The 12,242-nt window shown below is 37.7% G+C and overlaps 2 protein-coding genes across 2 annotated transcripts in view; one reads left to right on the top strand and one right to left on the bottom strand.

The window, feature by feature from the left end:
• The window catches only part of LOC129946277 (calcium-binding protein E63-1), a 435,397-nt gene that overhangs the window by 189,324 nt on the left and 233,831 nt on the right, over positions 1-12,242 (top strand). The gene's annotated exons all lie outside the window — the stretch shown is intronic.
• LOC129946271 (esterase-5B-like) lies at positions 1,504-3,553 on the bottom strand. Its single transcript, XM_056056403.1, has 3 exons — positions 2,113-3,553; positions 1,912-2,041; positions 1,504-1,829 (listed from the first exon to the last, which is right to left on the bottom strand). Exons 1-3 carry the CDS (start codon positions 3,527-3,529, stop codon positions 1,715-1,717), a joined length of 1,662 nt encoding a protein of 553 aa, XP_055912378.1. The 5' UTR covers positions 3,530-3,553; the 3' UTR covers positions 1,504-1,714.

Below are 12,242 nucleotides of genomic sequence, written 5' to 3' on the forward strand. Positions count from 1 at the left end.
CTTTCAAGTCCCTTATGTCGTCTGAACCTGTCCAATGTTACTTTTGGTATATATTAAGGAGAAGTGGTGTTTAGCCTCGGTAGAAAGCTGGCCCAATGGCAGTGTAGAACGAGACTGCTTCCTCGTTGTTTCCATCACTCTGAGGTACCTTGGCTCTGGATGTCGTTGTTCAGTGGTCATCCTTCTCATTAGCTGATTTGGGTGGTCGATGATGTTCCGTACAAATCTCTTCGCTGACAGGAGAAGTTATTTGTCAAGAAGGATTATTTTGGCTTCAGAATATAGATGTTTGTTCCTGTAGTGTTTTCGTCGTTGTCGGTCAAGGTACAGCCCGATTCCTTTCGAATATTAAAAGTTTCTTCATGGCTGCCTTCGAGATTGAAAACCAGACTGGAAAAAAGTTGTTGATGACTGGTTTTAAGACCTGCTTGTAGATGAGTTTCTTCGTTGGTTGACTTATAGTCCTTCGTCCTTCTTTTCTTCGTCAAAGGGTATAAGCCCATACTGGTTTTTTTAAGAACATTTTTTAAGTGTTGGTTGCACGTCATTGAAGTGGATTCCAAGGTACTTCACATTCTGTTTGGCAGCTATGGTGGATCCGTCAGGGAGTCTTAAGACCAGGTTACAACAATTGGCAGCGGTGCAGCTACATCCACCAGATGAAGGCCTCCTGAAGCAGACAAGTTCCGACTTAGAAGTGTTGATCATGGATGCCGCATTTCTTGTAGAAATTGAAGAGGCTGCTGATGACGGCATCTACTTTTCTGAGAGCGATAAGTCGTGACATGGATGACGCATAGGTGAGTGAGTCATCAGCATATATGTAGCAGGTTCTCGCATTCTATCGGCACGGGTTGGTCGGCACCCAAGTATACTTTGTATGCTACATAAAAAGCCTATGAAGAAAATACCGCCGGTATTACCCAATCTTATTTTCTAAAAGAGGTTTCAACGTTTCCAGTCATTATTAAAATAAAAGGGGTTATAGATATGCATATTGGTTTTGAATGTCTGCTCATTGCATTGAGTTCGAATTATTGAGCTGGGTTAAGTATATTCTGCTTTCGCGTAGTCCTGTAAAAAAAACTCAGTAACAGAGAATCTGAAATTGCACTTAATATAGTACACAACGGCCTTGTTGGAGTTCTCTTTTGAAACCTGTCCAAGATACTTAAGTGGTTTATACGACCCTCATTTGCTAAAATATGAAAATTGTACTCCAGTTTCAAACCAGTAAATGGCTTAGATGTATGTTTAAATAACAGTGGCTGGTGAATAGACCCATTAATATTCTTCAATTTATTAAATTGAAAATGAAGCTTTGATTTAACAAAGTTTGCTACACAAATTTGGGTTTTTCCTAGGAATCAAGTTTTTCTAATTTCAAAAATTGATATATCAAAACCCTAAAGTGACCTCGGACAAGACGGAAGTCGGTTTAAAACTAATCACATAACTTTGTTGACTATTGTTATTTTATCGTCACTTTGAAATACTTTATCGTTCATATATTTTGGTTTTTATTATTTTTGCAATGTTCAAAAGTAGTGAATTAAAAAACAATTTACAATTTTGTCTGTAAAATATGTAACCTTTGTTGATTATAGTTGTTCAAGAGTTTGTTTAAGAATTTCAAGTTTAGAAGTTCACTGTCGTCTATTGAGAATTGGTGGCTGTTAAGTTTTGCTTTCTTCAGACAAACTAGAACTTCGCTTTACAATTCATCAACACTGACTGGTTTACATGAGTCTTTCGTTATATACATTGCGACAATCCCTTTGGTCTTTGAAGAATTCTCAGCAAACTTACAAGTTCCAAACTGTAGGTTTCTGTTTAAAAAAAAAAGAGTTAAAAGAATACAAAATTGTGAATTATAAATGTTTAAAGAGTTAGTGCAATTCTCATATTTACCCCTTAAGACAGAAGTCTTCAATCATTCTAACGAAATTTGAGGACATTTTCTTTTGGTTTTCCGTAAAAGATACCTCATCGAAATCAGGACCTCTAAAAAGTAAATAAAAATCATCACCATGGACTGTTCCTACAAAAAAAAAACGTAGATACATATATAATTAATTTTAAACTGAAAAACAAAATCGTAAACAAATTTACCAAAATTGATATCGGTTCGATTTGACAACGTATTTCCTAGATTACGAGGTCGTGGGTTATCATAGACATAACCATAAAATGGAGAATCTGTGTATTCCTTGTGCAGATTCCAAGATTTTTTAGTACTATCAGCAAATATGACATCGGTGTACATTTTTTGAAACAAGAAATAATTTTGCGCTGTGAATTTTTCATCACCCATATATTTCTGTCGAATGCTGGTTGTAAATGCCTCCAACTCACTTTCATCCACAGCATTTTTGAAATATAGATTCACAGGTAAAAGTTCTTGCCAACGTTCATTCAATGCCTCAATTAATTCCACACCATTTGAATCTTTTTGCATGAATTCCGCAGCATTATAGCCTCCATCATTTTTAGTGAATGCTGCAAGCCAAGGAATTCTAGCAGATTTTCCACTTTTTATTATGATTTCTGGTTTCTCGGTGAGGAAAGCGTTTTGAACAGTTTTTGCCTCCACCACAGGACTGAAGGGTACTGCAGGATTATATCCAATATAAGGCTTCTGGAACTCCTTTATTGTTCGAACTATGTCCGTGGGGTCCTTATCTTGCAAGCACCTTTTGATTGAACTGGAGCTGTCAGTGGGGCAGTTTAAAAATGTTGCCAAGGCGACAGCTTTCTTTTTAGGGTTTCTATCAACAACCCAATAGGGCAAAGCATTTCCACTCATCGAAACCGCAGCTGCTGCTAACTTCTCGAAGTTTTTATTCATCATGTGTAAATGTACTGAAGCTGCTCCTGCAGAAAAACCTAAAACAGTGATTTTTTCGGGATTTCCATTGAAAGCTGCAACATTGCCTTTTATCCACTCCAAAGCCAAGAGTTGATCTTTTAAACCGAAATTTCCAGAAATTACGTCATCTCCTGTGCTCAGAAAACCCAACGGTCCAAGTCGATAATTCATCTTGACCACAATTAGTTTTCCATTTGCCATAAGAAAATCTTCACGGTTTTCTTGAGCACTACTAAACGTAAAAGCTCCTCCATGAACGAGCACCAAGACAGGATAAGGTTTGTTTCGAGTCAGACTGGGAGTGTAAACGTTTATAGTGAGACAATCCTCAACCCCACTCAAGAGGTCCTTCTTATTGCCAAACTGATCCCATTGCATACATAAAACTGGATGTTGCGTTGCATATCTTATACCGGTCCAATTTGCAAGATAGGGCTTAGGAGGCTCGAATCGATTTTTTCCAATTGGTGGCTCTGCATACGGAATCGATTCAAATGACAAATAATTACCAGGACGTTTTAGACCACGAATCTTCCCATTTGGAAGTTGAACAATGGGTTCTTCGTCACTTTCGATTTTGTTACAAGAAACCACCACCACCGCTGCCGATAAACATATAAGTAGCAGACTAATATTGCCAAATCGTGAAGGACCGGCCATAGCTGAGGAGTAAAATTCAAACACTACGATTAACAAGGAAAACCCAAGAACTATTTAAATGGAAATTTTACAGAGTTTATAAATATTACACATGAATAATTAATGGGCTATGATTATTGATTGGTTCAATGTTTAAGTGAACTCATTTTGTATGAACATCTGGAGATAATTTATGAATGGCGATAAGAATAGGTTCGTACTTACCCATGTCTTTATTAATATCAAGTTAAAATATGGAAATACTATATATCTCTACCTATTTCCTGTTTGATATTTAAATTTTATTTTTATTATAGATGGGAGTAAGTTTTTTTGTATTTTTATTATCTTGACGTGTGGTTGGTACGCTTTATTGCTAACGTTAAGTAGCTTGGACAACTTTAACTAAACTTAACAGAATCACGAAACAAAGATTTCATCGAAACATTCATCTCTATCGCTTTTGAGGTTGCAGAATCTTTCATAAGTAAAATACATATGAACGTACATAGCGAGTTGCATTTAATATTTGAATGTGATCTGGACTTTGGACATACCTGCACCTTTCCTCCCTCTAATCAAGAATGTTTACAAAACCGCTGTCTTGTCTTCTTTATTATAAATTTTATGGTTTGTCTCGACTTCAAAACGTATCATCACAATCCAATCCATATGTACTTTGACCTAATACAAATAAAAAAATGAGGTATAGCAATTTTATTCATCTTAATTAATCAAAAATCATTTAACAAACCACTGAGATTATCAAATTGCCATAATTGAGTTATTTGTCTAATGAAGCTGTTGTAAATATATTTTTATTTTATTTAGGTATTCATTTTTTTAATTAATTTATTATTAAACAATGTGTTTATTTCAATAAATAAAAAAGGAAAGATGTGATCTCGATACCTGATTTTTGTTTATCATATGTATTCCTTATTCCAATATATGGATATTGGTTAGAAATCGTACAATTATTCCCTATAAAGAGATGAAAACTATATAATTAAATAAGGCTGTTCAAATAATTAAAACCGTTTTTCCTTTAGGGGCTACCAAGGCTGACTTTTTCAAATATTTTCAACTAACATTTCACATCAATTTTAAATATTTTAGTTATGATAAAGTTTAATAGTTATCTCAAAAATGCAAATTAGATTTTTTTTCAACCCATTTAAACTTTTTATCTCTTGCATATTTACCTTATGAATTAGGTGATTTGATACACTGTCGGCTTTTCCCATATTTAAAAATAAAAATATTTAATTTCAATTACTTAAGAGAATATCTACTTACAAAAGTTCAGCAGTGCCTAAAAAACATTACTTAAAAAAACAAAATTGTAAACTATTACAAACATTAGAAGATAAATAAACAAACTACAAGAACTTCGTGAAATTCTTTTCCACAACTTTTGAAAACTTTTTCAAGCTTCAAGTGAACAAAAAAATCATTGTTCATCATTCGTTGCAAACTGTTGAAGAACATTTCTAATTTTTGTTATAAAACAATGAAATTTTAAGATGAAAAAAAAAAATTCATGAACATTTTAGGAGTATGTTGTATGTAGTACTCTCTAAACGCTTGAGATAGTTTTTAGGAACGTCTTTGGCGTAGTTGAGCCTTTTGGAAACTATATTTTAGCTGAATTGACACTCAATCGCAATAATAACACCACACAAAATAAGTTGCAGTCAGGAGTCATAAGGGACTTGACAGTAAGGCAAGCTCTTAGTATCTGATTGGCAAGCTGCCAAAAGAATGCCTACCAATTTTAAAAGTTTCCTGGAAAGTAAGTCAAGAAAAATCTTCCTAACTATCAAGTCAAGTCAACTTATGTCAAAATTACACTTGATCATGTTTTTTAAATCAACTTAAAAATGTACTTTATTACTCTATGGGCAGGTTCAGGCAACATAAGGGACTTCATTTGTAGTCAACTTCATTCTTTGAACTGAACTTTCCAAATTGCTTAGGATTTATTGATGGCAAGCATATAAGAATATTCGCTCCACGAAACTCAGGAAGCTTCAATTTTAGCAACAAAAAGTCCTCATGGCTTTAGTGGACGCAAATTACAGATTTGTAATGGTTAGCATTGGAGCTCATGGGATATGTCCTGTAATGAGGGTAATTTTTCGCATAAAGACAAATATGATTTTTCACTTCTATTATAAGTTTTGCCTCGAACTCCTTTTTTTCCTGCTTTCTTATAGTTTTCTCTATGTGGGTAATTTTTCTGAAAAATAAGATTTAATTGTTAAATTTTTTAACAATACACTGAATCAAATCAATTCGTACTCACGCTCTTTATATTTTCTTTTTTAATATTTACAGCGTTGTCTCTTCTCGCTCCATATAAGAAGATGATCAAATTTGTCCAATGTGACATCTCGAATGGGAAGGATTGCTGCACTTCTTTTATTCTTCTTCTCAATCATGTCTTCTATGGCAGAAGACGGTCTTTCTCTCTTTTTCTTTGTAATGATGGACCACACATCCAAAGACTTTTAGCGATTTGCAGTTTAAATTTTTTTAATTTAATCAGAGTTTGTTCATTCTTTTGTTCCCCCACCCTCTTGTGCAGTATTTATGGTGGCCATGTCTAGAAAATGATAAAACAAACGCAGATACCATTTTTTAGTATGGATTTTTATTTTGTACTTCCCAAGAAAAGAGTCCAATAAATCCACTCCCCCCATATGCTTATTATAAATTTTTACTATTTTTGGACAATCTACTTCAATATATTTTTTTTTTGATTTACATTACATTACATTTCACACTACTCTGCACATAAATGTTCAGACTAGAGAACACAGCACCTTGAGCAACTAACGCTATGTAAGGTGATAACAAGACATTAATACAAGACAGAAGGACAGAAGAGAAAGAACAACAGAAAGAAAGAACGAAAGAACACATGACAACAGCACGCGGTAGGTTTCGAGACGGTCCCCCATCTTTCTACTAACCACGCTCACTGATGCTTGATCTCGGTGATCGATAGGAACCGAAGCTTTGTCAGTGGGCCGTTGCCTTTTTTTTGTTTTTTGCAATATCGGCTAACCTTTTCAATGGGCTGTTGACCTACAAAGGACGAGGTTAAGACAACAGGCTTATTATCATACCACATCACTGTGCCAACTTCCGTGCCATCTACATCAGCTACCCATTCTTCTGAATGCCCTCGTTCTGTTTTCGTACTCTTCAGGTCTTTTAGGGATGGGATTTTCAAATCTTTGCCTTGTCGACCTTTGTTGACCGTTCCCAGTGACTGGATACCTTATTTCGAAAGGAAGGAAATAAGTTCTGCTGATGTGTAGTAATTATCGAAAAATTGATGATGATTCTTGTAAGGAATTGTCGTTGAAGTGAAGGAACTGTCTTATCTTCTTAAAATGATTCACGGTCATAGTCTCTCTTACTAAAGGTATACCTAACTCATATTCCCAGTACATCCGTATGTTAGGCAATGGAGCAATGCTCATAAGCAAACATATACCTAAAAACTTTTTTAATTCGAATGTGGTGATTCAGAGCGTTTTAGATGGGTCTTTTTGGATGCTAAATTTATGCACTTCTTTAAATATATGGGTTAGTAGGTCATCATCAAAAAAATATAAAAAATATTGCAATGGAGTATCGATAGTTGTGATTACTTACTTACTTAAGGTGGCGCTACAGTCCTGTGTGAACTAGGGCCTCACCCAACAAACTTCTCCATCTAGCTCGGTCCCTAGCTAGATGTCTCCAGTTTCGCGCTCCAAGTTGGGTGAGGTCACCTTCCACTTGTGCGCGCCACCTGATCCGCGGTCTTCCTCTACTGCGCTGTCCTGTGGGTGCGGATTCGAAGACTTTCCGGGCCGGAGCATTGGTTTCCATGCGCTCTACGTGACCCAGCCATCTTAGTCGTTGGACTTTTACTCTTCTTGCGAAGTCTACGTCGCTGTACAGCCCGTACAGTTCGTCGTTCCATCTTCTCCTCCACTCCCCTTCGATGCATACGGGACCGTAGATCACACGAAGAACTTTTCTCTCGAAGCGACCCAAGGTGCTTTCATCCGCTTTTGTCATGGTCCATGCTTCTGCACCGTATAGCAGGACGGGGATGATAAGGGTCTTATATAGCAACACTTTGGTCCCTCGAGAGAGGACATTACTACTCAATTGCTTTCTTAGTCCAAAGAAACAGCGGTTAGCAAGAGTTATTCTGCGTTTGATCTCAGCGCTGGTGTTGTTTTCTGCGTTTACAGCGGAGCCTAGGTAGACGAAGTCCTTGACTACCTCAAAGGTACGTCTGTCGATTGTGACGTTTTGACCAAAACGTCGGTGTTGTATGTCCTTTCTAGACGACAGCATGTACTTTGTTTTGCCCTCATTAACCGTTAAACCCATTTTTGCCGCCTCTGCCTCAATACTCACAAAAGCTCCATTGACATCACGCTGAGTTCTTCCGATTATGTCAATGTCATCAGCATATGCCAGTTATTGGACAGACTTTTGAAAGATAGTGCCTCTAGTGTTGACGTGTGAGCTCTGCACTATTCTTTCAAGCACGATGTTAAAAAAATCGCATGACAGCGCATCACCTTGTCTAAAACCTTTTTTGACATCAAAAGGTTCTGTTAAGTTGTTTCCAACCTTTATGGAGCAGCGTGAATTCTCCATGGTCATCCTGCACAAACGGACGAGTTTGGCAGGGATGCCAAAACTAGACATGGCTCTATACAGCTCGTCCCTGTAGATGCTGTCATATGCGGCCTTGAAATCGATGAAAAGATGGTGGGTGTCGATTTGGTGCTCTTGAATTTTTTCCAGGATCTGCCGTAATGTGAATATTTGATCAACTGTGGACTTTCCTGGTCTAAAACCACACTGATAAGGACCTATCAGGTTGTTGACGATGGGCTTTAGACGTTCACATATTACGGCATAGAAGATTTTATAGCCGATGTTAAGTAGACTTATTTCTCTATAGTTGGTGCAGTTTAGAGGGTCTCCTTTTTTCAGGATCGGGCAAACAATACTGAGGTTCCATTCATCGGGCATGTTTTATTCCGACCATATCTTACAGATAAGTTGGTGCATGCTCCTAATAGGGCCCATACACTACACATGCCTGCATGCGCATACAGTGCTTGCGCATGCAAACTGCCAGTGTATGGTGTGAACTGTGTGTTTGTGCAAGCGGCATGAGCAATATCAAAAAATTTTGATATTTTCTTGCTTGTGCATGCAAGCATGAGTGGTATGTGTGCTACATTTGCTCAGTCAAGGGCTAAAGCAATCAAAATTGCCGCAGCAGCGGAGTCGGAGCTTGACATTTTTTAAAGTTTTCTGTTCAGCGGTGAACACAAAACTGAATTTTGTACAGTTTGCATGCGTAGTGTATGGGGAAAGAGTGTTTGCGCATTTTTGTGCTTGCGCATGCAGGCATGTGTAGTGTATGGGGCCTATAACCAACTTATCTCCAGCTGCTTTAAAGAGCTCGGCATTCAAGCCATCTGCTCCAGCGGCTATATTAGACTTCAACTTAGATATGGCAATCTTTACTTCGTCTAAGTCGGGAGGACGGGATTGTTGGCTTTCGTCGTCTATATCGAATGGGTCATCCTGCCTGACAGCGGGATTCAGTTTTTCGTCGCCGTTATACAGTCTGCAGAAGTGGTCCTTCCATATCCTCAGCATTGACTGCGGTTCCACTATGATGTTTCCACTTTCGTCTTTGCAGCCTTCGGTTCTAGGTTTATGTACATGTGAATTTCGTTTCACCTGTTCATAAAACTTTCGAACCTCATTCCTGCTTTTATACCTCTCAACATCTTCGACCGCACGCTTCTCATGCCCTCTCTTTTTCCTTCTGAAAAGTCGGCGTTCCTCTCGCCTATTCTGCTCATAGAGCTCACGAGCAGCTCTCGTCCTTTTATGCAGCGCCGCTTTGCGTGCCTGTTGTTTGGCTGCATTTGCCTGCCGACATTCCTCATCAAACCAGGGGTTCCTTGTTTGTGGCTGTTTGAAACCCAGCACATCAGAGGCGGCTTCTCTGATTGCATCTTGGCAATGTTGCCACTGGTTTTTGATACATTGTGTTGGCGGCAGAGAACTTCGAGAGAGGTTACTTGTCACTCGGTCGGAAAAGGATTTGGCGATCTCTGGCGATTGTAGCCGTTCGACGTTGTATCTTCTCCCAGCACCTCCCTGTTTTGCATTGGGTCTGGAAATCCGAAGTGCTACCCTGGCTACAATGAGGTAGTGGTCCGAGTCGATGTTAGCTCCTCGGAAAGTTCGTACATCCATAATGCTGGAAGCGTGTCTGGCGTCGATCGCAATATGGTCAATCTGGTTGACGGTAGATTCATCTGGAGAAGTCCAAGTTCCTTTGTGGATGTTGAGGTATGGAAAACGGGTACTGGCTACCATGACGTTTCGCCCCGCAGCAAAATCTATGAGCCTGAATCCATTGTCGGAAGTGTTGTCGTGCAGGCTGTTTTTCCCGATTATTCCACCAAAGATGTCTTCCCTTCCTAGCTTGGCATTAAAATCGCCCAGGACTATTTTAATATCGTAGCTAGGGCACTGCTCATATGTTTTGTCTAAGAGCTCGAAGAACATATCTTTGGTGTTGTCGTCTTTCTCTTCTGTGGGGGCGTGCGCGCATATCAGGCTAATGTTGCCGAATTTAGCCTTGATGCGTATGGTCATGAGGCGCTCATTGATGCACCTATAGCTCAAGACTTGTAGTTGTGATTGGCGGCTCTAAAATTGTATGCCTAGAAAATTGGGGATAGTTAGCCTGTAAAGACTTCTTTTTCCAAATTAGATTTCTTTTCTTGCCGTGATTGGCGGCTCTAAAATTGTATGCCTAGAAAATTGGGGATAGTTAGCCTGTAAAGACTTCTTTTTCCAAATTAGATTTCTTTTCTTTTTTTTTATCAGCGGTATTATTATTTGAAATCCGATTTCTGCTAACTAGCATAGTGAATGCACTTCTACTTAAGCGTGATGACGTACATGACTCTGAAATGCTGGATTGAGGATTTGTTTCTGTGGAGGAATTGTTTTCGGCACACAGAGTCCTATAGTAAGTAGAAGATAATGGTGCATACCTGGTAGGCTCAATATCATTTTCAGAGTCACTATCTGCAGACATTTAGTCCAAGTTTTCTCTGATTTTCGCCATGTCATCATACTTTCCGCACTCGAAAAGTCTAGACCGTCTTCGCTCCCCGAGGGTATATCTAAATACTGCTCATTCAACTCATAAGATATAATCTTCTTCGCGATTATCTGTAATAAAATCCTACCATGCATTAGTTCACTTCAAACAAAACATTCTTTCATAAAACAATAAATAAAATTAAATCACTAATAACAGCCATATGTATGTAGGTACTTCTTCATTTTGTGTGATTTTCAAAAAAAAACTATGCATCGACGAGTTTTTCGGGGACCTTACCAAGTTCCATCTCTATGAGTTTTTTCTTCAACTCTAATTTCTGCAGCTTATGTTTTCCAGGGCGAGATTGTGTCGACGATTTTCTTCGTATATTTGTTTTTGTCTGTCTTCGGTCCTCTGCAGATTTCTATTTATACGATGGAACTCATATTTCATGTCGTCCAGCTTAGAACACAAATCAGCAAAAAACTTTTCAAAGACTTCGTTTTGCTTTTGATGCAGTTGAACCGGAGTGTCGTTCTTTATTTGTTGAGATCGCTGTTTCTCCAACAAATGTTCTTCATCTTTATTAATATAGGTCATTGAAATGTTGATGCCGTTTCTGCCACATCAGTACTCTCCTTGGCCTTGATTCCACTCACAGACTAGCTTAGCGAGGTAATTCTAACTATAGCTTCTTCAAATTCTGATAATGGAATTAAATTATTATCGTTGAAACCGGACTGTTTCCTTTTTGTTTCGTTTTCTACTAATTTTTTTTTAGTTTTATTTTTGAAATCAGTCCAGACCTTGAACACACAAATTTTGTATCTTCTACTTCACTTATTTTATTTACAAATCTTTTTCCATGTAGCACCGTCTTTAGATGGAGGCCCATGGCTATTGAGCTTCACGGCAGCATCTCTCCAAAACCGGTCAACATCTATACGGTTTACAGAAAAACCCTTCGCTACCTCCGGATTCTCCTCCATCAACCTTATCAGGATTTCTTTTTGTTCCCTATTTGTCCAATTTGAATGTGACTGTGCCCTTTATGAAATAACAAAAAATAACTCGTCAATATAACCAATTTCGTTTAATTATCGTATAAAAATTGTTAAAACTTACATCTTTCTTCAGCTATTCACCAGAAAATATCTGAACGACACAAAAATGACATTTGGTTCGAATCACTCGAAAGTCAAAGTTTACTTAGTTTTTTTTTAACAATGAACTTTCGATTGAATCAGCAAACTTTCGAATCGATCGAATCTCAAAATAAAATCTTCTCGAATTCGAATAACTTTCGATCGAAAACGAATCTCAAAATAAGGGTGAATGTGTTGTATAATAGAAGTGAGCTAATGCATGGTGTACCATATCTGGAACGTTTAAATAAGTAGGTACATATATTAGTACATAAAACAGTAATAATTAAAAAAATAACTTACCTTCGTTAAGTATACACTATTTCCAATGTTTACTTATTTTTTTTTCCACTTAGAAATATTGGTACAACTATTTTATTTAGATTTTTCAATTTAAGCGAACCACGAAATCAAATCGATCGTT

This window comes from Eupeodes corollae, chromosome 2 (genome assembly GCF_945859685.1).
Source record: "Eupeodes corollae chromosome 2, idEupCoro1.1, whole genome shotgun sequence".
In the NCBI taxonomy this organism is placed as follows: Eukaryota; Metazoa; Arthropoda; class Insecta; order Diptera; family Syrphidae; genus Eupeodes; species Eupeodes corollae.

What these genes read in the sequence shown, in the direction of transcription:
- LOC129946271 (XM_056056403.1), bottom strand. Translation starts at nt 3,529, where the DNA reads ATGGCCGGTCCTTCACGATTTGGCAATATTAGTCTGCTACTTATATGT. An exon ending in TCGAACCGATATCAATTTTG is followed by an intron (nt 2,042 to 2,112) that starts GTAAATTTGTTT and finishes TTTTTTTTGTAG; the next exon opens with GAACAGTCCATGGTGATGAT. An exon ending in GAAGACTTCTGTCTTAAGGG is followed by an intron (nt 1,830 to 1,911) that starts GTAAATATGAGA and finishes TTTTTTAAACAG; the next exon opens with AAACCTACAGTTTGGAACTT.